At 37.0% G+C, this 26509-nt stretch overlaps 1 protein-coding gene across 2 annotated transcripts; it reads right to left on the bottom strand.

Annotated features, from left to right (window-relative positions):
• Nucleotides 1-4985: 4985 nt before the first annotated feature.
• Nucleotides 4986-25453, bottom strand: IMPA1 (inositol monophosphatase 1). Of its 2 annotated transcripts, none has more exons than XM_059901886.1 (9): nt 25368-25453; nt 22314-22379; nt 21798-21931; nt 19891-19995; nt 18593-18638; nt 16242-16350; nt 14554-14662; nt 7564-7715; nt 4986-6692 (listed from the first exon to the last, which is right to left on the bottom strand). In XM_059901886.1, exons 2-9 carry the CDS (start codon nt 22374-22376, stop codon nt 6577-6579), a joined length of 834 nt encoding a protein of 277 aa, XP_059757869.1. In that variant the 5' UTR covers nt 22377-22379; nt 25368-25453; the 3' UTR covers nt 4986-6576. The 2 variants fall into 2 exon arrangements, with proteins under 2 accessions (XP_059757869.1, XP_059757868.1); XM_059901885.1 differs by having other exon boundaries at nt 22314-22376; nt 25368-25422.
• Nucleotides 25454-26509: the final 1056 nt, after the last annotated feature.

Here is a 26509-nt window from a genome sequence, read left to right as displayed (position 1 = left end):
ATTGTTGTGTATGATGTTAGAGAATGTTCTAATCTCATTCTTTTACATGTAGCTGTTCAGTTTTCCCAGCACCACTTATTAAAAAGACCGTATTTTCTCCACTGTATATTCTTGCCTCCTTTGGTTTGGAAGAAATTTTATCTAGTTATCTTCAGAATTTATTCTTGAGAAATTACATTATCCTCAGGGCTTGAATTCTGATTGAGGGAGGAGGCAGAGGGCGGGGGATGGAAGGAAGCTAGCTCCTCCTTATTATGGAAATTGCTTTTTGTGAAGACCTAAGTCTGTTTTTACTGGAACCAAATCATCAAAAGTTCTCAATGTGGTGAAATTCTCTATACACATAAACTTTGCATGATCATGTAAAGTTTTGTTCCTTCCAATTTTGTAGCAAAAGAGACATATATTTTATTTTCCACATCTCACATCCTGTCACCTTGAATCTGAAATAAATCTGCAAGACTTTGGGGGTGCTTTCTAGATGATTTGTTTTGTTTTTTAAATAAATCAATAACTAGATGGGATGGTCTTTTGTTTTTCTAGGAAAGGGACAATTTGAGCTGGTTTTAGACAATTTGTTCTTTGCAGGTGTCCATAAAAGTTACTGCTCTCAGACCTGGGTACAAAATGGCATAAGAGTGCTATTAGATATTGAGACCTCACTCACTTGTTCAGTAAATACCTGTAGAGGACTTGGTATTTGCCAAGCACTGAGACTCTCACTGATGAGAATACAAGAGTAACCAAGACTGCGTCCATGGTGTTTGAGGTCTTTACAGACACAAAAGAGGTAATTATAACATGGTGTGCTATGTATGTAGTCTGAATGAGGAAATGCAGAACTCTATAAAGAGAGGAAACAAAACCATACTTGAGTGGTCAGGGAAGGCTTCTTGGAGGAAGTTACATGTAAGCTAAGACCTAATATGTAAGTAGAAGTTAAACATGTGAAGGTGGGTTGAGATGGGCTTCAAAATGGAAGGTGCGAGAGAATGCTATGAAACAAACAAACAAATCCCAGCTTGTAGTGAACATTCATGAAACAGAAGAAGATATGCTGCTGAAGATGAAAGAAATCTAGTCTGAGCTCTATATATGTTATATGTGGGGCTGGGAGTGAAAAAGTTGAGAAAACAGGAGAGTCAGGCCAGATCTTGAATGGTTTTCTAATTCATACTTAGGAATTTAAACTGTATTCCAAGAAAATGAGGGAGCCATTAGGAAAAGCGGGCATATAACACTAAGTGACCCCGGTTTTGCAGGGCTGGCTTTCCACAAACTTCCTAGGAAACGTAAGCAGGACATTAGTAAACGTTTTAATTAATGAGTCAAGTTTTTGACAGAACATTAAAATCTATTGGTAGAAAAGTGTTCGCGAATATTTCATTTTATATACGTTTATAATTAATGAACCCCTTTTTAAAGCTGAAGCTGAAAAAATAACTAAAATTAAGGCCATAGTGTACATCTAGGGTATCTATGGTTTTGCTTAAGGGAATATGAGTTGATCCACAATACAGAGTAATTCAATTTATGAAAAAAATCCCCCTGGTTTTAATACTATATTATTAAACTCAAATATTGGCTAATAAGGTTATTTGAAGGAAAAAATCAAAGTTTCAGAGATAAAAATGCTTAACATAAGATGATTCCCTATGTGTAGTTTGCCATCTAGTGTTAATTTGTGGAAATAAAAACAGGTGGTACAATAATTTTCAAATCTGGCTCACTCGGTGGCAGCGGGATGACTCAAAGCAACATTTCAAGTTTAAGACATCAAATTATATCATGAAACCTTCTGAGGTCTGTGGAGCTGAGGGAGTGTGTGGGCAGGTGAGTCGGCTACTTCTAAAAAATCGGTTATTTCTGGGAAGCAGTACGCTGGAGCAAACGGTTCCCAATTCTCGCTACCCTGAGAATCACCTGGGGAATTTTTAAAAAAATACAGATGGCCAGGCCACTCTCCAGACCTAGTAAGTCAGATTCACTCAGTGAGACTCATGTCCCAGGTGATTCTAACATACAGCCAGGGAGAGGACCACTGGGTGGTGGGTTAAGACTGTGGACTCAGCTGTATCTCTACATGAGTTCCACCACTTAGTTGTATGGCCTTGAGCAGGAAAATTGGTTTAATTAAATAACATCTATGTGCCTCAGTAAAATGAGGATAATAACCTCTCCTGGGGTTATTGTGAGAATTAAATATGATCATGAATGAAAAGTGCTTAGCATAATTTATGGTACATTGTGCTCAACAAATGCTAAGTATTAATAACAATATTTATTATCAAGGATATTTTATGAGTTATTTAAGGGAATAAACAACCTAAAAGGGATATAAATATATAACATATGGAATACTAGAAATTAGAACATGTGACATACGGCCTATTTCTATTCTTCTTAAGCTGGAAGATTTGTGGGATTTAATGCTGATATCCAGCCTGAGGGTCAGCCACTCCCTGAGAAGCGCGTGACTTCATATTCAGTACTGACCTCAACTTTGTAAGTTATTCCCAATCATTCCTAATTTCTGTCCTATTCCTATTCCTAACTGGGTTCAAAATGCCCAATTCCCTAGCAAATTTCACTTGTCCTGCTTGGGTCAGATGTCATCTCATGAATTAATCAGGGGGCAGAACCATATCACCTACAGACATGGTAACAGTAGGGACAGCCCTGTGTGTTGGGGGCAGGTCCCAGTGAAAGGGGAATCATTGTGACTTAGAGGTATCTTTACAGTCATAAAAAGTGATCAGTATTACTGTAATAATACTGGGCAGAAAGAATATTATCTGAAAAGTCTCAGAGGAGTCCAGTGAAGAGCAAGTGTTTGTTTGGCTGGAGTATTTGATGGGAATATTGGGGGGGTGGGGAGAGGGGAATATTATGAAAAACTTGGTTTTGACAAAGTGGAATGGAAGACTAGTGGAAAGGACACATCAAATATAACAGATTCTTATTTGAGAGGATGGGGTGGGAATGTATATAGGACAGTAGCAGAAAATTATGAGCAGAAAATTCATTAGTTTGGTTAGAGACATGTTGAGCTGATAAAAGTAGAGGGCATTCAGAAGGGGCCGTCGAGCAAGGAGACAGAGATGAATCAGGGTAAGAACTCACAAGGGAAATGCGGGCACTAAGTTAAGATTTGGATTTGGGACTCAGCAGAATGGTTGTGATAGCTGAAGTCAGGGACATGAATGAGTTTCCTGAGTGACTTGACAGAAGCGGGGACCAAGAATGGCTCTCTCATAGCACAGTATCTTCACCAGAGGAAGAAGAGTCAGCAAATAAGACTGACAAGAAGTGGACAGAGGAGAATTTGACAAATGTAATTTTAAAAACACAGAGAACGGGTGAGATGAAAAACTACAGAGAGGTCAAGTAAATTAATAGCATAAAAGATTTTTCTTCTTTAAATTAGGACATCACTGGCCACTTCAAAAAGGGCAGAACCAGGTTTCCCTGGTGGCGCAGTGGTTGAGAATCTGCCTGCCAATGCAGGGGACACGGGTTCGAGCCCTGGTCTGGGAAGATCCCACATGCTGCGGAGCAACTGGGCCCGTGAGCCACAATTAGTGAGCTTGCACTTCTGGAGCCTGTGCTCCGCAACAGGAGAGGCCGCGATAGTGAGAGGCCCGCGCACCACGATGAAGAGTGGCCCCCGCTTGCCACAACTAGAGAAAGCCCTCGCACAGAAACGAAGACCCAACACAGCCATAAATAAATAAATAAATTTTAAAAAAGGGCAGAGCCTTTGGAGTGATAGAGGCGGCCAGGTGCTTCACATCCTTATCAATCCTTGGTATCATTGGGGGTTTGTTGGAACTTGATATGTAGGAGTTATTTATATACGCTGGATATACTTTGTCAGGTGTATGTATTACAAATTCTGTGGGTTGCCCTCTGACTCTCTGGTATATTTTGATGGTAGAAGTTCCTAATATTAATGTAGCCCAATTAATCAATTTCCTTTATGCATAATGCTTTTTGCGTCCTATTTACCAGTTCTTTGTCTACCAAGGTCAGGAAGATATTCTCCTCTGCTATCTTTTAGAAGCAAAGGGAAGCCCCAGAAGGACTGCCATACAGCATATCTAGCCAGGAACCAATCAGACTAGAAGAAAAGGAAAAGGGCCCCAATAGATCTATCTTCAAGAGGAAAAGAAAATAGTACTAATAGAAGAGAATACCTGACTATGGTTGAACAAACGGAAAACAAAGAGCACCTGTGGAAAATTTATCAATTTCAGAAAGAACAAAAAGTTGCACAGGAAAGAAAATGTAATCATAACACACTACTAGTTAGCAGGGAATAAAAGTCCTAAGTTAAACACTGAATATAAATTTAACAACAACAACAAATAATAGATATCACTATACTAGAAGAATAGAAAGGAGGAGCTAAAAGTAAGTCATGGAGTTAAGAGTACAAAATCCTCATCTTCCATAATAGCAAGTTAATAGATAATTAATAAAGTCAATAAATAAAGATGTAACAGAATATGTTTCTCTTTTTTTTTTTTTTTTTTTTTTTTTTAAGATGGAGGTAAATACCAAAAGAAACTACTTAAAGAGTTTGGGGAGATCAACTTAGGGGTGAGGTGGAATGGGATAGGAAAATGTCACTTTTCCTTCTGAGCTCTGTATATTATTTGAAATTTTGAACTATGTGTATGTATTAATTGGATAACAAAAGAATTAATTTTTCCAAATGAGGCAGGGTAAAGATAGGGGGTTATGAACTTGAAGCAAATGGAAACAACAATTCAGTGACCTTCTAGATTTTTTCTATCATATGAAATGATTATTTTTTCTCTCTTTAAACATTGTATCTTAGGCTCTAGATTAGATCTTGAAATGAAGGACAACTGAGTCAAAATGATACATATCACAGGCAAACTACTGACCCAGACATTGTAAATCATTTCTAGGAATAGCTAGTAACTCAAATTGAATCCAAAGAACACTTCACATACAAGTACATGACAGAATGAGCTCATTTTTTATTTTAAAAAGGAGGGGTGTTCAACTGTGTATATTTTATGTGTGTGTGTGTACACATTTGGGAAGACTATAAACCCTGACTATAACATATATATACTTTTTATTTAAAATTTTATTCATGATCATATTCTTAATCACAATATATTTAATTGCAAAACAACCTGTCTTAGAATAATACAGTATGAGATGCATGTGACCAACAGTACAAATACAGTAATTATAATACTCAAATCTTAGGTTCATAGACATTTAATGTATTAGATGTGTATGCCAATTTAAAAAAAAAAAAATCCTCTCTTGAAAACTTTATAGAAGCACTTCTCCTTTCATCAAATATAAGGCTCACGTGAGCCTATAACAAAACTTAATACTGTTCATGTGTCAAAGGACAAGGCTAAGCAATAAGTTATTCTTTTAAAAATATCTATGACCCAGAACAATTTTCTTTTTGAGTTTGAGAAGCCAAAGACTATTAAGGAATATTTAAAGGCTGAATAGAATCAACAAAGGTAAATAAGGAGTTTGGGAAGAAAGAAATAGCTCAATATTAACAATACAGTATATCTGCCAGGTTCCTGTGCTCAGCCAGATCAGTCTGAACATCTTGAAAACATGAATTTTGAGTTTAGTAAAGTGTCATACAGTATCTAGTTACATCAGATACCTGATGAAAGTGCTTTTCTGAAACTGTTTCTTCTCTTTTATATATGGACTTTAAAGAAATCCAAACAAATACTGCAATGCAGTGTTTTGAAAAACACATAAACTGCAGAAATGCCCACAATAATAAATGATATCAGGAGGTACAGTAATTGAAATGTATCAGGAGGTATAGATACAGTTAATTGAAATGGCGTGGTAATGTGAAATGTTAAAAGGAATGGTAATGTGAAAAAAAGGATGACTAGATAATTTCTACTTCCAAACCTGAAGTAAAATTACAGAATGATGAGCTCATTACTTTATGTAGCAACTAGGAATTGCTACCTTTAAAATATTCATTCTTTCAATGCTTATTTTTGGATTGCCTACTATTTAACAGGTACCATGTTTGGTGCTACACTGATGAATAAAATAAGGTTCTCTGCAAAGAAAGAAACCTTGGTCTAGGAACTACTCATTATATACTTCTTACAAATTTAGTTAAGTATGGTTTTTGGAACTAAAGGAAAAAATTTTTCCAAAAAGTTAACTTTCTAATTAAGAATGCATATGCACATAAATAGTTAAGTCAAAATTTCAGAGGCTCATAAATACTTAGAAACTCTAAATTGCTAATTGACTATTTCAGTTGATGTGATACCTGTCTCATCAACTGCCTGCATATTTTTCCCAAAGTACATTCTTAACACGCACAAATTTTTAAAACAATGAAACAAACATTTCAGCCATTCTTGCATACCTACTCTTAGTAAAATACAGAACAAGTTGCAATTTTTAATCTGGACATCGAAGACAATTTAAACCAATCATATTATTCAAGTGAAACAGATGTCCTGAATTTTGTAACACCATCAGCAAACCTGGAGAGATGCAACTGTGATTGAATGTGTGAAGCTGTTTGAATTAATCTTCATCATCTCTTTGAAGAGGTATTATCTGAACTTCTTTGGCTATCCTTTCTCCTATTGTTTTATTGCTTGAAGCAATTATTCTTCGTGACATCAAATCAAATGGTCCACCTAAAATCAAATATGGAACATGGTTATATCCTTTACAAAAATAATTCCTATAAAACTCGCATAGCAATATGTACTATGGTCAATCATAACATTTTAATACTTTCGACTATCTTTAAAAAGATCTATGTTGTCACATAACCATAATGCTTAAGCTTTGATAATACATAAATGAGTTTCTAAGCACCTTCTTATAGTAAATACTGGTTGTGGAGGGAACTGGTATCTCAATCACACTAGGCTGGAAAATGTCATCTTTTCTCTATTTCACCTTTTGTGTGTTCTATTTCTTATTTTTATTACTCTTATTACCTCTTTAATGTTTGGGAATCTATGGACAGAAAATCTGACTCCAATGCATTTTCACACCACTCTCCTTCCCATTTCCTTAATTCTTTGCTGCCTTTCTCCCAGATCACTGATGAATTATTTTAACCCAGGTTCAATCTTACTTTTAAAAATCTCACCACCAGCACAGAGGAAATATGTAGCCCCTCTAGGCTCAAGGCAGAAAGTGATGGTGGATGAAGTCCATGTTCAACCACCACCATGGTCACCATTCAAAGAACTCTTGGTACAATTCTCAGATTCAGTGACCTTCTAGACTTTTTCTATAGCCTCTCAAGAGTTCCTGATACTCATATTTGAAGAGGCTAAGCCATTTATCATTATTAATCCCATGCTACCATTAGCTTCTTATCCTTGCCTCTATCTCCCAATGTTTGTTATTTTGATTGTGTAGAAAATTACATGGCTTTTTTTGCCTTAAGAGCTGAGGTATAATATGTACCAAACATTAAAGGAAAAAACCCATATATAGAGGAAGGTCCAACAGATATGGAAAGAAAAATGCTTTACTGTCGCATAATTTTACCTGTTACATCCAAGAGTACTCCACCAGCTTCAGTCACAATAATGCCAGCACCTGCTACATCCCAGCAGTGAATTCCCATTTCATAATATGCATCTGCAACTCCAGCTGCCACAAGGCACATATTAAGAGCTGCTGTTCCAACACCTCGGATCCTAACAAATAACATTTTAAAAATAAGATAGAAAAAGAAATTATTTCAAATAAGGCATTCCTCCTTAACTTCAGTTTCTTTTAAGTGTTGACTGATGCAACAGTCATGATGCACTATATAAATGACAAAACTAATCCTTATGAAGCAATCATTTGTAATATAAACTTTAAAACAAGGATATTTTGGGGAAAAAAACTGAAGAAAATGCTATAATTCTACTATCATGGCATGCATGTATATTCATTGTGGTCTAAACCCAGGGACAAGAGCCCCACAATACAAGTAGTTTGTAGAAGGGTGAAAATGTACTCCTGGTCATCCCCAACTGCATGGGCATCAGTACACATGACCAAAGACATAACAGCACTGGTGGGCTCTGCTTAGATCTAGGCCTGCCTGGAAAGATTATTTCAGGTTTGCTTTCTCACAGTAGCTTTTCCTTGGAAATATATCAAGTTAAGGTAAGTACAGACATTACTTTATTAGCCATTATAATAATAACTGATTCAGGAAAGAATCAACAATAAATGCTAAAATGAGTGGATGAATGATATTTACGTATCAAAGTATCTCCCTATAAGATACATAATAATTACAATGGGAAAGATAGCAAGATCATTACCAAGTGATCAAAGTTAGTATTCAATAATGGGACAAAAAGGTACCATGTGCCTCCTGATATAATGCACTAAGAAGGAAATAACAGTACTTCTGTAGCATTCCTGCCCAAAATGCATAACCCAAATCTAATCATGAGGAAACCCAACAAATTCAAGTCAACAGGCATACTATAAAATAATTACCCTACGTTTTTCAAAAATGTCTAGGTCATAAAAGATAGACTAAGCAACTGCTCCAGATTAAAAGAAATTGATGAGAAATGGCACCTAAATGCAGTGTATGATCCTGGATTAGATCTTGGATTAGAATTCTTTCAAAATATGAATTAAGTCGCTATATTAGATAATATATCAAATTTAATTGCCTGATTTTAGTAATTGTGGTTATGTTAGAGAATGTCCCTTTTATCAAAAATATACACACTGAAATGTTTAAGAAAAAGAGGTCATCATGTCTGTAAGTTACTACTTTCAAATGGGTTTTACTCAAGCTTCTTTTTTAGCTGTTTAAACCTCTGAAAATAGAGCAGTCAGGTCTGTTCACTGAGTTCCTTCACTATTTATTTTTAAAGAAATAAGGGGATTCCACATATGAGTGATAGCATATGATATGTGGAATCTAATTTTTTAAAATGGAACAAATGAACTTACTTACAAAACAGAAACAGACTTACAGATATAGAAAACAAGCCATGGTTACCAAAGGGGAGACATAGGGGGGAGGGATAAATCAGGAGCTTGGGATGAACATACACACACTGGGATGAACATACACACACTACTATATGTAAGACAGATAACCAACAAGAACCTACTGTATAGCACAGGAAACTCTACTCAATATTCTGGGATAACCTATATGAGAAAAGAATCTAAAAAAGGATGAATATATGTATATGTATAACTGAATCACTTTGCTGTACACCTGAACTAACAAACAAAACATTGTAAATTAACTCTACCCCAATTAAATTAAAATTTAAAAAAAAAAGAAATAATGGGAAATTGATGACTAATGTGGTATTTGTTTTGTTTCTTAAAAATAAAAAAAGTACTACACCTGAGTACATCCTTCATGCCAAAGCAATTTAAAAAAAAAAAAAAGGATCAGAATTACATGATGCCCTTGATTTCAAATACATTTTACTGCCTATATTCTTACTATATATCAAATTTAAGAAAGAACTAGCAACCTCAATAAACTTCCATAGGTGTTTGACTGCTTTCCAAATATATAAACCCAAATTAACTTTAGTGGCATTTTTTAGTTTATAAATAATGGTGTATTTTCCTCCTTTTCTCAAGGGATATGTGATAGTTCATATCTCATGTCATAGAAAGAAAATATCAAGATCGTTCACAAATTATCTCTTGGTATTCTATTCAAACATAGAACCCTAGGCTGGAAGAACAATGCTATAGGCATTGTTCTTCCAGCATAGCATATAGGCTATGCTTCTGTCTACTTTTGATGTATATCAGTGGCTCTCGGTCAAGAGGTCTTTTGATCAGAAAGCATATTCTTTTATGGACAAATATTACAAAATATTATTAATTACCAAATAATTGAGGCTGTGGTCTAGATTTTGCATTTGTGTCCTGAATTCTATGTTAGTCTGTTCCCCCTATACAGCTAGGATGGTACAGAGTAAAAAAGACTATCTTCAGAATCACAAAGATTTGAGTTTGCTCCTCTGCTCAGTTGCTTAAAAACTATAATTTTGAAAAAGTTCCTTCTTCAAGTTTTAGCTTTCTTGTCATCAAAATGGAGATACCAACTTACCTTGGCTATGGCTGCAATGATTAGAAACAACAGACGTAAAGCACCAAGCAGAGGGCCTAGCATATAAAAGGGCCTCAAAAAATAGTAGCTATATTTATGAAGAAATGATTCCCTAAAGCATGATACCAGAAAACATCATTAAAGTAAACAAATACAGAGCATTTCATTAAACAAATCCTAAAAAATTACACAAAGGAAATTGACCCATAATGATTTACTTTGCCTCATAAATGTCATTTATAATTAATATATAATTATACTTCAATTTAAAATAAAAAGAGGTGGTATCTCTTGGGACAAAGTGAAGGAAAAGCAGGAGCTAAGAGTGAAAAAATTAAAGATCCTGAGAAATGAAAGAGAAACAAGACATGCCAATCCTCACCTCCCACTACCACTTAACAGAAATTCATAACAGAACCTACACAGAAGGGCAGAACTGACAGGATAAGGAGCCCTGAAACCAGAAACCTGGATCTCAAAGTGAACAGAAATAGAAAAAGTAGACACATCCACACAAATCTACTCTGAAACATCAGACATTGCTAATAAAAGTGTTTGGGGTTTTTTTGACTCATAAAGTGTCTCTGCAAAAAATTAAGCACAGAAATGAACAAAACAAAATAAAACAAGGAAAAAATAAAACAAGAGATAACTGAACTCAGAAAAGAAGTGGGAGAAAAAAGACAAAATTCTATCAGGAATGAAGACTAAATCGCAAGGTTCCCTAAAGAGAACTGATGCAAATGAAAACTTAATAAAGGGCAGTGAGGAAAAGCAATAAAAGAAAGAAGTAAAACGGGTTGGAGAGAAAGTGGTTAAAAGGGAAGAAACAAAGAAGATTTAATGTTCCTGCTGGTGTCTCTGAAGAAGAAAATGAAAACAGCAGAAGTGAACTAATATTTAAAACTAAAACTCAAGAAAACTTTCCGGGAAAAAAAAAAAAAAAAAGATATGAATCTACCTGTTATAGGGAGAAAACATCCCAGAATGAGCAATTCCAAGATATACCCTTATAAAAGTGTCAGGCATAGAAGATTAAAAGAAAAAAAATTTTCTCAGAGCCTCCAAGTAAAACATGAAATAATTTAGAAGCCAATAAGATTAAATTGGCATCAGATTTCTCATAACATACAAAGCAAGGCAACAGTGTAATAGCATTTTTTTTTTAATTTGGGTTTTTAATTAATTTATTTATTTTAGTTTTGGCTGTGTTGGGTCTTCATTGCTGCGCACGGGCTTTCTCTAGTTGCAGCGAGCAGGGGCTACTCTTTGTTGCAGTGCACAGGCTTCTCATTGCAGTGGTTTCTCTTGTTGTGGAGCAGGGGCTCCAGGCACACGGGCTTAGTTGCTCCACGGCATGTGGGATCTTCCTGGATCAGGGCTCACACCCGTGTCCCCTGCATTGGCAGGCAGATTCTTAACCACTGTGCCACCAGGGAAACCCTGTAATAGCATTTTTAAGAAATGTACTTCAGGACTTCCCTGGTGGCGCAGTGGTTAAGAATCCGTCTGCCAACGTGGGGGACATGGGTTCGATCCGTGGTCTGGGAAGATTCACATGCCTTGGAGCAATTAAGCCTGTGCGCCACAACTACTGAGCCTGCACTCTAGAGCTCACGTGCCACAACTACTGAAGCCCGCGCGCCTAAAGCCCGTGCTCTGCAACAAGAGAAGCCACCGCAGTGAGAAGCTCACACACCGCAACGAAGAGTAGCCCCCACTCACCGCAACTAGAGAAAGCCCACGAAGAAAAAAATAAATAAATAAATAAATAATAAATTTCTAAAAAAAAAAAAAAGAAATGTACTTTATACTTTCTTTCACTAAGGATGTTCTATCCAGCCAAGCTGTCCTTCACGTTTCAAGACCACAGAAAAACAGTTTGGAATGTGCCAGATCTCATGGAATACTGTGTGCATGTGCCCTTCTCAAGGAATCTACTAAGAGATGAGCTTCATCTAATCTAAAGGTGATTGGTGTTAAATCAAAAACAAACAGAGACCAGCCTTGAAAATTCCCTGAGCAGACAAAACCAGTTTAGTCATGCAAACAAAGCTTAATTTAGCATATTTTGCAAAACTAACTCAACCTGGGTCATTTCTTGCTTATGCTTCTGTAAATAACAAGCAAAACTTAAGTTGTTTCTCAAGGTTGATATGAGGTAACCACTAATCAATTCCCTATAATTAAAAAAAATTCTATTATAGCCAATCACTGTGAAGAATAAATAGTCACTGCTTTCTCACTTTATAAGCTGCTTTATAACAATATATGCCTGAGCCTCATTTCATGTTTTGGTCAGGGTGATCCTGGTTTGCAAACTGTCTTTTTGGTGTGTGAATAATAAACTTTTACTAATTATACTTCAGTGATTCACTGGTTTTAATTCTGTTATTTATGAACTTTTGACACCAGGAAAACTTCATGGAAGGACTGTGAGCATTTTATAAAGTCAAAAACTAAGACCACAGGATGGAACCGTGGGTGAAAGAATATGTAATAATAATATGTCTGACAAAGTAGAAAGAACGTAACTTAAAAAACTGGATGAAAAGGGAGAGAAAAAGGGGAAAGTAGAGTAAAATCACTGAATGTTATATAGGCAACAGGTGGAAGCCAAAACGTTCTGGAGCCTTTACAGAGAGTAAATGGTCAAGTAAGAAAAGAGAATATTAAGAGCATTATAAAGAGTTTTAATATAAAAGAAACCCACTAGAATAAAATTGAACCTTTCATAAATTTCTATTTCTAAAAAGAAAAAAAGCAGAGAGGGTACACCAAATAAATACAGTAACTATAACATAATATACAAAGTAATTACAATGTAAGATAATACAACAGAATTGAGACCAAAAAAACAGTCATATCAGTAAATGAATAAGACTAACTTTTTTATCAAAAGAAAAAAGATTTTCAAATTGATTATAAAGCAAAACTCCACTCTATGCTGTATTCAAGAGATGCACTTAAAACTCAGTGATTCAAAAGGACTAAAAATAAGCGTGGACAAAGATTTACCAGTCACAATTCTGATGTCAAAGTAGATTTCAAGTCCAAACATCAAAGTACAATACAGAGTGTACTTTTTTTTCAGTGCATATGGAAGTTCCACAAAAACTGATCATATACTGGGCACAAAGAAGACATAAAGTTCCATAATATATATTTATTACAATGTAATAAAACTACAAATTAAAAATGAAATTATAAAAGCAAAAAAAGTAATTTCCTCGTGGAAATTTAAGAACACAACTCTTGGGTGAAAAGGGAAATACAAACAGAAGTAACAAATTTTTTGAAAAATAATTGCAATGAAAACACATCAGAATCTATGGCATACATTTAAAGCAGTAATCAGATAAAAATTCATAGCCTAAATACTTACATCAATAAAAATCAAAGCATAAAAATAAATTTTCTACTTAAAAAGGAAATAAAAAAAGGAAACAACAAAATGAACAAAAAGAAAGCATAACGATGAAAATAATAAAGCAGAGGAGAAAAACAGTAGACCAGATGAGCAAAATCCTGGTTCTTTGAAAAAACATAAAATAGATAAACCACCAAATAACTTAATCAAGATTTTTTAAAAAGAAGAAGAAAGCACAAATATACAAAATAAGAAATGGTAAGGGAGAAATAACTACTGATACAGAGAGGCCAGAAATAAACTATAAGATTCTACCTTGTGTACCTCTATGCAAATAACTTGAAAACTTAGAGGAAGTGGGTAATTACTTAGGCTGTGGAAATGTTCTGGATTAAAGGTGGCAAAAGAGACATGGCAACTAAACATAATACTGACCCTAGACTGAATCTTGCACTGGAGGAAGAAAAATGCTATAAAAGACATTATTAGATCAACTGACAAAGCTATATATGTATGGATGGTGGACTAAATAAAGAGCAAATTCATGAAGTCAATAATTGTACTGTGGTTATGGAAGAGAGTACCCTTATTCCTAGGAAATAACAAACTGAAGTATTTAGGGGTAAAGAGCCATGGTAAATAATTTTTCATGGTAAATAATTTACCATGAAATAGTTCAGGGGAAAAAAGGAGTATATTTACACAAACACACACACACACACACACACATACACAGAGAGAGAGAGACAGAGACAGAGACAGAGAAAAGAAGGAATGATAAAATGATAAAGCAAATGGGGTACAATGTTAACAACAGGTGAATCTGGGTAAACTGTATACTACTGTTTCTTGTAGTTTTTTATTTCTGAAAATTTTGTTAAATTTGAAATTATTTTCAAATAAAAGTTTTAAAAATTACATTATAAAATTAGAATTACGGTACTGATCCCATGTCTATAAATTAAAAAATTCATTTCTAAAGAAAAATTCATTCCTTAGAATGTCAAATTATCTATAATGTTAACATAGAATGTTCAACTTTAGGGAGAAAGTGAAAAGAGCTTACCCATGGATGGGAAGGCAAAGAAGCCTTTCCATATTAGAAAGAATAATTCTCACAGTCTCTGGTGTTCTGGAAGAGCCCAACTCTGTCACCAAGAGTGATTTGGTAACATCTAAAAGAAAATGTTTTAAATAATCATTAGGGTTTATTAATAAGAATTCTGATAAAAAATTTGACACTTGTAACTCAGAACAAATTGGACATTTTTATTCCTCTTCCTAGTTGTATCATATTTGTTTCTAAGGCTTTAAATATTAAAATACTTATCAATTTATTATCTCTTTTAGTTATTTTATCATCATTTTTATAATCATCAAAAAGAGTCTAGCTCCTTAGACCACCCCCCCAAAAGTACAGAATATAACCAATCTGCCTGCATGCATGATACATTTAGTGGGAAACGAGCAAACACCTTACATATTTTTTTTAAAAGTGGAATTTAGAAATTAAATAATTTATATATAGATTTGAAACAAGACAAAAATTAAAATTAAATGGTAGCACTGTTGGCAGGAATGTAAATTGGTGCAGCCATTATGGAAAACAGTATGCAGGTTCCTCAAAAAACTAAAAATGGAGTTGCTGTATGATCCAGCAATCCCACTCCTGGGCATATATCCAGATAAAACTATAATTTGAAAAGATACATGCATCTCTATGTTCATGGCAGCACAATTTACAATAGCCAAGAAGCAGAAACAACCTAAATGTCCATCAACAGATTAATGGATAAAGAAGATGTGGTATATACATACAATGGAATATTACTCAGTCATAAAAAAGAATGAAATAATGCCATTTGCAGCTACATGGATGGACCTAGAGATTATGATACTAAGTGAAGTAAATCAGAAAGAGAAAGATACCACATGATATCACTTATATGTGGAATCTAAAATATGACACAAATGAACATATCTCAGACTCAGATATAGAGAATAGACTTGTGGTTGCCAAGGGGGATGGAAGGATTGGGAGTTTGGGACTAGCAGATGCAAACTATTATATATAGAATGCATAAACAACAAGGCTTACTGTACAGCACAGGGAACTATATTCAATATCTTGTGATAAACCATAATGGAAAAGAACATGAAAAAGAATATATATATGTATAACTGAATGTTGGGTTAGTTTCTGCTATACAGCAAAGTGATTCAGTTATACATATATATGTATTCTTTTTCATATTCTTTTTCATTATGGCTTATCACAGGATACTGAATATAGTTCCCTGTGCTATCAGTAGAACCTTGTTGTTTATGCATCCTATATATAATAGTTTTATGCCTCATTTTTAATGATTCCCAACTTGAAGTGCCTTTTCCCCCTCAATTTACTAATAACTGGGCCCAGTGGCATCAGAACAAAGGAATTCTACAAAGAATTTGAGATGCAGTGGCTGAACCAATAAAACATGAATGCCATGAGGGCAGAGAGTCATTCTTACTCATCCTTCCTCCCCAGCCCCTGACAAAACACAAGCCTCAAGTGTCTTCTGCTCTATCGCACTTGCTTCCCCTGCTTCCACTACCACATCCAAAATTGAGGTCACAATTAAAAAGTACAGAGAAAACAGACACAATTTATGAATCAGTTAACACTTGGAGAGCTCTATAGGTTAACATTCAAAAACAATAGCATACGAATATATAATATCAATCACACCAAAAATTAGAGGATAAACCTACCTTCTTGGCGTGAAACCTGTAGTTTTTGACCATTACAGAAGGCACCTTTTCCTTTCCGGCCAGTATACATCTTATCCTCCATGCAACTGTATACAACTCCAAATTCCATCTGCAGAAGGAAAACAAGTTTCCTTTACCAAATCTGAGTATTCTTTCTCATTTCATCCACACTTTTTCTAAGAAAGTAACAAGAAAACCTGGTATACTAATAATGTTTTCAAAGGGCTAAACCGTGGGATATTTAAAATGCTAATTCCCAGCTTACTCAGAGGAAAGAAGTCATCAGACCTAAACACTTGACTCCTGTCTCATCCATTTCTAAATTTAAGGGTACCCACCTTGACCTCTCTCCTTCCTGCCTCAGATGAAGACAGATCGTTCCTGTTTTCTAGGTTGAATCCTTCCTCCTGTGTTATACTTCTCTGAAAACCTGCCCCATCAACTGATCCCTCCTCTCTTGGACTTTCATTCCGGTACTTCTAGCCAAATTTCTTCCTGCCTCACAAAACCTTCAAAACATTACCTTCTCCTTTTCTCTTCACTGCCAAAGAGTGGTCTAGACTTTGCATCTCCCATTCTCTTACTACATTACAATTCGGCTTCTTCCCTGATCACACATCTCCTGCAACTCCTTGCAAAGAGATCATCAATGCACTCTTGCTAATCAAATGCCTTCTCTGAAGATTTGGAGACTGCTGACCACCATCAGTTAATCCCATACTCTGTGTTCCTGGCAGTATTCTCCTAGTCCTACCACACTCACTGATCTGTCTTGGTGTCACATTTTCTTATGACCTTCTTCTCTGCCTAACCCCTAAAAGTTGTGTTCCCCAGGGTTTTTCATTCTTCCATTTCCCTTTTAGCTCTCTCGATTCTTACAGGTTTGTTCTTTCCAGTCCACAAATTCAACTACCTCTCTAACTGTGGCTCCCACCAACCCCATCTTCACAGGTCAGAAGCTGTGCTTCAGAACCTAGGCTTGCAGAAACCTCAACTGAGGAGGTCAAATTCACTCACTAGCTGATCACTCATGCCTCATTCCTTTCCCATTAGTCACTTCCTTCCAATTTTATCTTGAAAACACTTCCTGATTTTTGGCATTTCCTCAGCCATTTTCCCCACCTCCATCTGAGTTCAGTATCACCTGCCCCTCTGGTGTGACCTCTACGTTGCTGGAATTATCTGTCACTCTGCACTTTAAAACCTCTACTGGTTTCCTACCACCTAAAAACAAAATCTAAATGTTCTGACATGGACAGGCCACGGTGCCTCACGGCAAGACCACAACTAACTCACCTCATTGGTTCTGCTCCTGCCATTTCCAGAGTTTTGCTCACAATGAACATCTCACCGTTCCCCACACACATCATGCTCTTCTCCAAACAGTTCTTTCTGATTAAAATGCTTTCCTTTTCTTCTTTATCTGGCAAACCCCTAATTTGCTATGACCCAACTCACATGACCAAATTCTAAGACCCCTTCCATTTAGTATGAAGATTTCCCCAAACCACTCTTGGCAGAATTGGTTACACCCTCTTCATGTTCTCATAGTATTTTTTTTTTTCATAGTTCCACTACATATTACCTTCATCTGTTCACACATGTAACTTTTGCACTGAACTGGGAGTTCAACAGCCCAGGGCTGATTAAACGAGAAATGCTCACCTATCTCCCTTTGAAAGTTCTCACTGATTAACACAATCCTGTGCCTAAGATTTCATTTGCACTAATTTGTGTTTTTATTTTCAGAGATTTCTTAACTCTCTTGTGTACATGCTGATCAAATATATCGCAAGCCTCTTGAAGACAGTTATGTAAGATGTTAGTAAACATCATTCGTGTTTTGATCAATCAAATACCCAAACAGCACAGAAATGCAACAGGTAGAGACTGTACTCTACTGGGCTTTAGATACAGCAAGTGTTCAGGATCCTGAACATAGTCTGCATTTTCTAACCATGTCTGGCCCCTACCACTTCCTGGTGTTTCCCTTCACAATGCCTACGAAAGCATTCCTAGCTCAAAGCACACCTCTCCCATTAAGCATTTTAGACCCTACATCAATGCCTATCTTATCTGACTCTATCATATATATAATGGTGATTAAATACTGAATCATATTTCAGTTACTTGTGTGTATTTTTTCCTTATAAAATCTTCTCAGAAAACATTACATTTTCTTCACTGGAAAAAGTATCATGACAAGTGTAACAGTTCTGGAGTTTATTTCAAAATAATGCAGCTACATAAATTGAATAGAGACAAACCTAAATTTATTATGGAGACACATTTACTCTTTCTCAGAAAATGACAGCAAGGCATTTTACCAACCATAAATTTAAACAACATACCTTTTTATTTACAACAAAGCCAATTGAAACAGCTACAAAAGGAAATCTTTAAAAAAAACACACACACACATAAATTTATCAAAATAGAACTTATTTTCAACAAACATGTTTTTTCATAATAAAACTGCTTACAAATTTTTTCATATGAATAGTCTTATCCCTCCTCCCCCAGAACTGTGTGTACAGTATGCAACCCTTTGTGTAAATCGTAGGGGATGGGGAGGGTAGAATATACAGATGCATACATACAGGATGCTTCTACAGGCATGAGACATCTCTGAAAGGATTCACAAGAAGCTGATAACAATGGTCACCTCCAGAGATGGGTCCTGAGAGCTGGGGTCAGAAGTGGGAAGGCCACTTGGCACTGTATGCCATTTCATACCGTTTAAATGTAGAATTCCATGAATATAGTTTCAATTTTAACAAAAATGGGATCATACTATACACTGTATTATAATCTTCTCTATGTTATATAATATTATAAGCATCTTTCAACATTAACATTCCATCACATATCGATTCTACATCTTAGCTTTATGGCTTTAACAATTCTATTAGTAAAGATACATACAGCTACGTGGTAACTTCAAATATAACAACTATGTGTCATCCCACCAAACTAGGCTACTCATTTGAACTCTCACTGGCAATTCCATCAGGCTTTCTTCTAAATATCCTGAGTTATATACTTACTTTGTATATATATTCTACATATACTTCTCAGTATATACTGAATTATATACTTACTTTGTGCCAGGCACTAGAGTAAGTTCTTATATAAATGTACAACTCATTGAGTCCCATCAACAAGCAATTCTATGAGGCAGGTACCATTAATGTGCCCATTTTATAGAATGAAAAGAAAAAACTGAGGCTTAGAAAGGTTAAGCAACTTGCTCAAGGTCACAAGTTCACACATCCTAAAACCCATGCTCTTTTTAACAGTTTTTTTCTCCTGGATTGAACCCATTCTATATAGACAACAGTCCAGTATTGAGTTAGTTATTTCCTTAATTGATCTCAAAGCAGCAATGTTGCTTGCATACATTTTTATGTGATTTCAACAGTGAGAAAAAGAATGGTGAACAGGGCACTTCCCTGCACAAGGCAAGTCTACAACATTAATAGTTCGTCACCTCTTCCATAGCCGATGAATATTATGCATAATACACTTATAAACTACTCTACAAATTACACAATTCTCTAAAGTATATATGTTTGTGAACAAAATATCCAACAGTCCATTCAGTTAACACACAAACAGGAATTACAATATTTAAAATTTTAAAACATACCCATGTACAAAGTTAGTTGTTCCATCAATAGGGTCAATGATCCACGTAGGGCTGTCAGTTAAAATACTTTTTTCCCCAGCTGCCACAGATTCCTCACCAATGAAACTGAAAACAAAAAAAAATAACAAACTCGGAATCTTTACATTGCTTTCAACAATTTTCAAACCTTAAGCTACCCAGGGTCTACTATAAAACATAACAAAAGTCTGTACACTACACTTTTCTATTGTTTTTCCTGCAGACTGATGAAAGTGAGAAAGTTTTACTTCCCCCAGAACAAAGTCATGTGAAAAATAACAGAATCCGAAATTCTCAAATGGAATGCCAGGATAAGTGAAGGCACACATGCTGAAAAGTGAATTTGTTGCAGATGAGAACTTACTAAGGAAATGTGGAGGTTTTAAAAATAAGTCCACAGATTCTCTCATACTCCTCTCTTCAAGAGGTAAGAGCCTGACACCCTTTGCCTTGAGTGTGAATTTGGACTTAGTGACTCGTTTCTAACCAATAGAACAAAGTGGAAGTGACAACGTGCAACTTGGAAGACTCGTTCACAAAATGGCACTGAGGTTTCCATCTTATTCACTCTATTTCTTCCTCTGTCCCCTTCCCTCTGTCGCTCTGGGGGGAAGCCGGCCACCATGCTATCAGCTGCTCTGTGGAGAGGCCCAGATGGTAAGGAACTGAGGGGAGCTGCCGCAGACCACCCATGAGGAACTGAAGTCACCAACAATCACATAAGTGAATGGACCCTTCAGCCCCAGTGGAGCCTGAGGTGACCCACAGTTTGACTATAACTTTACGAGACCCTGGCAAGAACAATGCAACCGAGCTACTCCCATATTCCTGACCCTAGAAAACTCTAAGATAATAAATGTTTGCTGTCTAGAGCTGTTAAGTTTTTAGGGTAACTTGCTATACAGCAATAGATAATATACAGAACGTTAAATAAGTCAATGAGAAAGCAAATCACCCACCAAAATTACTGTGTCTACATGCTTTCCTAAAACACGCTACACAGTAAATCTCAGGTGAATTCTGTAAATGGTGTCTGAGTTCACTGGATTTCTTCTTTCCGTTGCTACTTTCTTTTTTATTTATGTCCTTTATTCAATACTGAACAGTCCTAATAATCATTATCATAATTTTCTTGTATCTCTTTTTCTCTTGGCTATAAACCTTTTCATTGAGAAGACATATATTTAGCTTTAAATATTTTTTTTCTCCTCAGTGACTAAAACACCAGGAATGGCCAATGGCATGATCACGAAGAAGTAGAGAATGACAATGTTAAACCTTTAAAATGATGACAATATTTTGGTTATATTTCTGTGCCTATAAAGAAAGCCCTGATTTTAGTATTTTCTCTCAAACTCCTTAAAGCTACCCTGACTTTAGCACCTAAAAAAGTTTGCAATATAGAGAATAAAACTGAACTTTTAAATCTTGTCTATGCCAGACACTTGTCACGTCAACTTCCCAGCATCCAAACACTCCTCTTACTATAAAGGAATCCAAATAGCCCCTGTTCACTGCTCCCTGGAAGTGTGAGCTTAGGCAAACAACCTGAGTTCAGCTAGCAGATGTTCTTGCCCAGGATTTGTAATCTTGAGCTAATGGGGTAAAAATATCCAAAGTGAGCAGAGTCAGGAGTGAGGCTACCAGCAGCATCTGAAGCAATGGCTCCGAACCCTAACCCAATCCTAACCAGCTCTGCCTTCCTCCCTGGTTCCCACCTGAGCCCTGCTCTCAGGGCTCCTGAGCTGCCCAACACCCTCCAAATAAATTCCCGTTCAGCTTAAATTAGGTATAGTCAATTACTGAGTCTAAAATCAAAATTTCTGTCTAGTACTCTTGACTCCAACCTAGATTTCACTTTTATCACAAGAAATTGAAATAAGAAATACCTGTGAGACGGATACTTTTCCTTTATGGAAGAGATAAGCATTTTTTCAACTTTTTGGTCAGTAGCAGTTACCAAATCAACTGGAGAACTTTTGATCATAATATCCATTTCATTTTTTAGGGCTTCACGAGCCATCTAAAAAAGATTTTTTGGTAAGCAAATAGGAAAAGCGTAAGTCATTTTAAATCAAACTAAAAGATGAAATACAGAAATGGTTTGAAACATTCAATCTGTCTTAAATGATATTCTTAAATATTTCTTACCACAGTGTAAATAAAATAAATCCTTAGGGGTTATGACCTTCTGGGTATAAAATCATAGAATCTTATATCCTATTTCAGATTCACAACTGTCATCACAAAAAGTTTAATGACAAAATTAAAGTATCACTCCACTAAAGTTTAATAAAATGAAAACAAATACAGATGAATCAAAGTACATGTTTTGTTTAACAAAGCAACCACACGCTGGCTGTCCACATCCAACACATCATGGCTGAAAAGATTTCAGTTCATACCTCTCCAGCTTGTCTTGCTAGGGTTACTGCATAATCCATGCATTCCTGCCAAGGATCAGCCATCTTCTGAACAGATTTAACACATACAAAGATACAGCAGTTACAAATCTCTAAAAATCTTAATCATAGAATAGTTCGTTCACAAAAACACCTCAATTTGCAAAATACTTTTATTCAGGATTCACCCTCTACCTGATTCTAGAGTTCAGTTTTTTTCAGTATTCACTCACAGGTCCATTAAGAAACACTTTTTACCTAAATTACTTCACTTCTATTGTAGAAACACTTTCATAACAAAAAGTATTCTATAAAAGTGTCTCCCAAAGTGCCCATACCATACGACATTTTAAAAAACAGCATTGGTCTAGGGAATGGAGAAGAAAGGACACAAGAAATATCTTAAAAGACAGGTGCATGTTTGGGTTAAGAATAAAGTGAAAATTAGAGAAAGAACACAGGGAACACAGACAGTTTTCAGTATTTGCAGTTTTGGCATCCGTGCATTCCACTAACCACAGATAGAAATTAAAGAAGCTTTGAAGGGAAGGAGCAAATGGCACAGGTACTAATTGAATGTCAGGTAGTTCAGTACTTTATACATGTGAATTTATTTTTAATGAGGTTGTAAAGGTGAAGAACTTAAAGCTCAGTGATTATAAATAATTTGCCCAAGGTTTTATTAGACAGATGACCCAGTCAGAATTCATTCGAACTCAATTCTGAATGTAAAGTCCACTGCTCTTTCTATCATAACATTCTGAGGAAAGAAAATTCCAGGACTAAAAAAATAACAATAAAGTAAAAAAGGAATTTCCCCAAGTTTCAGAGAGGGAAAAAAAAACAACACATTTTTGTCTTCTGAACTGTCCAGCTTTCCACTGACTTCTGAAGAGAAGATTAAAATAACTCACCACTGGCTTGACCACACTCTAAAACCTGTACCCAGGACAGTGAAGCTTTTCAAGCTGTCAGACTCAGAAAAATGTGGATCATTTATAAAGCAACCCTAATTTTGCCATCTTTATATTTGAGAATAACTTACACAGAGTTTCACCTTGAAGACTGGTCGGAAATCCCAATCATGGTGCTCACAGTATAGGAATGGGGAGGGGAGGAGAGGGAGGGGAAGAGAAGGGAGGACAAGGGACAGATACTTTGAGCTGTTTCTGCTAGTTGCTTCTTCTTCTTGATATGAGCATTTAAATAATTTTAAAAGGAAGCCACTTTTTGAGTTATAGGAGTAACTGCTTAGAGCACTTCAAGAATTGTTTCCAAACTTTTTTTTTTTTCTTCATTCTTACTTACTCCCATTCCTTTCTTCTAGGCTTAAACAGAACTAGATGTTCTCAATAGCCAGAAACTTTGCTTAAGCCATTCATATCTCCCTCTACTAACAGCACTGATATCTCCTACCAATTTTTCCAGGCTCATTTCAAAAGCTACCCTTTCTTCTAGGGATTCTCCACCCAGAAGTCATAATCTGTTTAACCGTTTAAGAGTTATGTGCTGAATATCTATTATAATATATATCTATTATATGCTGTGCAATGCATCACAGTGAGGAAAAACAGGCAGAGTTCACACTTACTCTCTAGTGGGTAGTCAGATATTAATCAAAAAAAAAATCACAGACCACATGCAACATCACAAATGTAATAAAGGCTAAGCAGAAGTGCAATGAGAAGCATGTAACAGGGGAACTCTGACCTGGTCACAGGTACCAGATACGGTTTCCCTAAGAACATGGTTCAACCAAGATTTGATGGACAAGAGAATAGGTATTAATTAACTCAACTGCAGGACTCCTGGTATGTGAAGAGCAACCGAAAGGCCTAAGTGTGACAGCTCAGAGATCAAGAGAAATGGGGGAGGGGTGAGGCTGGGGGATAGTAGGGATCATCCTCAGTGAGGCCTCAGAGGTAAGATTTTGATTTGAGAGCCATGAGGAATCATTACATCGTGGCTGCTGAACAGAATGGATTAGAGGGTGGAGGGAAGAGTAGACAGTGGGGATATTTGCTTTGGGAGGTAAAGCTGAGGGCACTTAGCAATAGATTGGATATGGAGTATGAGGGAGAGGAAGAGTCTAATGATGCCCAGATATCTCACATTGGCAACTTAATGGATAATGGTGACATTTACTGAAACAGGGAGCAATAGAAAACAGTCAAATTTGGGATCTGGGTAGGAGGTGGGGAGAACAAAAGTTCAATTAGTAGAGGATGAGGAACCTTTGTGAAACCAAAAGGAGATGTCAATTAGGCAGCTGACTGTATGGCTCCTGACCTCAGAGGAGAGGTATGGCCTGCAGATACAAATATGCAAGTCATCTGAGTAGGCATCAACTGAGTCCTGAGTCTGAATGACATTCCTTAGGAGGGAACACGCCGTGAGAAGCTCAGAGGACACCCAAGCCTGGAAGACCCCATAAAACTTTGTACATCGCTCTTGGGGCACTCAGGAATGTTTTCCTTACATTTCGGTCATTTGTGTGCATGCCTTATCTTTCCAACCAGTTATGAGTATATCTCAAAAAGGAACAGATTTTGTTCACCTTCACTTTCTCAAAGACAAACACATGAAACATTTTCAACTTCTTCTGTCCTGGTTACCACCCTCCCTGTGGTGGGAGCCATGCCACCTTCCGGCCACCTGTCCCCAGCAGCGGGACTGCGGACAGCACGGGATCGGGGGCTTACACCGGGACTACACGCCCCTGGAAGTATGCCAGGTCTCTCTGAGCTTCTTTGGAATCGGTAAAATGAAAAAGGAATTATTCTACACAAGCTGCCGCAAAGGTTCAGCGAGATCCCGGGGGCGAAACCGCTACACACGCAGGGACCGTTCCTGGTGTCACTCGGCCGTGGCTCAGGACAAAACCGCAGGGGTGAAGGCGCCCCAACTGCGGCCTCTGTCCCTGGGCGCCATCCCGCACCGCTGACCGAGCCCACCCACTCCAAACCACTCCGGAGAGCCGCCCGCGCCCGCAGTGCCGGCAGCGCCCGACGAGCCCGCCCAAGGGCTGGTGCGGGATCGCAGGAAGGAAGGTCTCACCTCGGGATGGAGGGCTTGAGGCTCGCTAGGATACCAGCCGGATCCAACGCTGGCCTCTTCCGGAGGGAGAGGAGGGTCAGGCTGGTTACGCCTCCGACAGGAAGTCCCGCCCCTGCAGCCCCGCCCATGGGGCTCGGCTTCTTCTGGCCCCGCCCCACAACGCAGCACAGCCCTCCAACCCCCAACTCCCTGCCCCACCCCCAGCCCCAAGCTGCGCTGGTGATCGCTTCCTGACCCCTCCCCTTCTGCCTAGTCCTTCCAGATCTGGCCCCTTCTTTTTCGTCTGTGGTTTTTCTGACTTTCTTTCTCCTGCCTGTACATTCTTCTGTAATTTTTAAAAAATTCCTTTCCTCTATTTTGCCCATCCCTTACGTCTTCCATTCCTTCTAATTTTCCTGTTTCCCTTTATTTGTCCCTGTCTTTTATTCCATACTACTCTTTTGGCAAAACACAAACTGGAGATACGACTCTAGCTTTGCAACTTTTATTTGTTAAAACTATGCTGGGTAAACCTACACTATATACATATTGTAGGGGTTCATAACGGAGCGTCCCCCAAATGTTCCATTTTTGCGTGAGGATTATTTTGAGCTCAAGGCAACTGAGACCTGGTGAGTGCAAGAGAAAATACTCCCTCTCCCTTAACTACCTAGAAGAATTTAAACTGGAAATTTTTCTCAGAAAAGAGTTATTACTGGAGATACGCTTTATCTAAAGGGCCCCATCTATATGGTAGGGCAAATATCTAATTACCAAACATCTGCTTTTCTTCTTATAATCCTCCTGTCCTTGGAAGCCCCAGGCCCCCATCTCATTCCTTAGCTCAGGATGGCATGTAGTCCTCATTTTACTTTTCTGCCTCTGACCCTCTCATGCATGTGGGGTCTCTCTCCCCCTTATGTGTGTGGGATTCTCATATGTATAAAACTAAATTTGATTTTCTCCTGTTGAATCTGTCTCATGTCAATTTAATTCTTAGGCCAGCCAGAAGAACTTAGAAGGTTTCCTAGAGGAAAGTTTTCTTCCTCCCCAACAATATACACTATAGTAAACCTATGATAGGTAGACAGACAGACATCTATTGGCCAGAACCAACTGCCCCTATTCTCAATAATTTATTTGGTAACCATGTAGTGAGGACT

The sequence above is a fragment of the Balaenoptera ricei genome, chromosome 17 (genome assembly GCF_028023285.1).
Source record: "Balaenoptera ricei isolate mBalRic1 chromosome 17, mBalRic1.hap2, whole genome shotgun sequence".
Lineage (NCBI taxonomy): Eukaryota > Metazoa > Chordata > Mammalia > Artiodactyla > Balaenopteridae > Balaenoptera > Balaenoptera ricei.
Note: the sequence above shows the minus strand (reverse complement) of the source record. Positions and strands in the feature narration are given on the sequence as shown.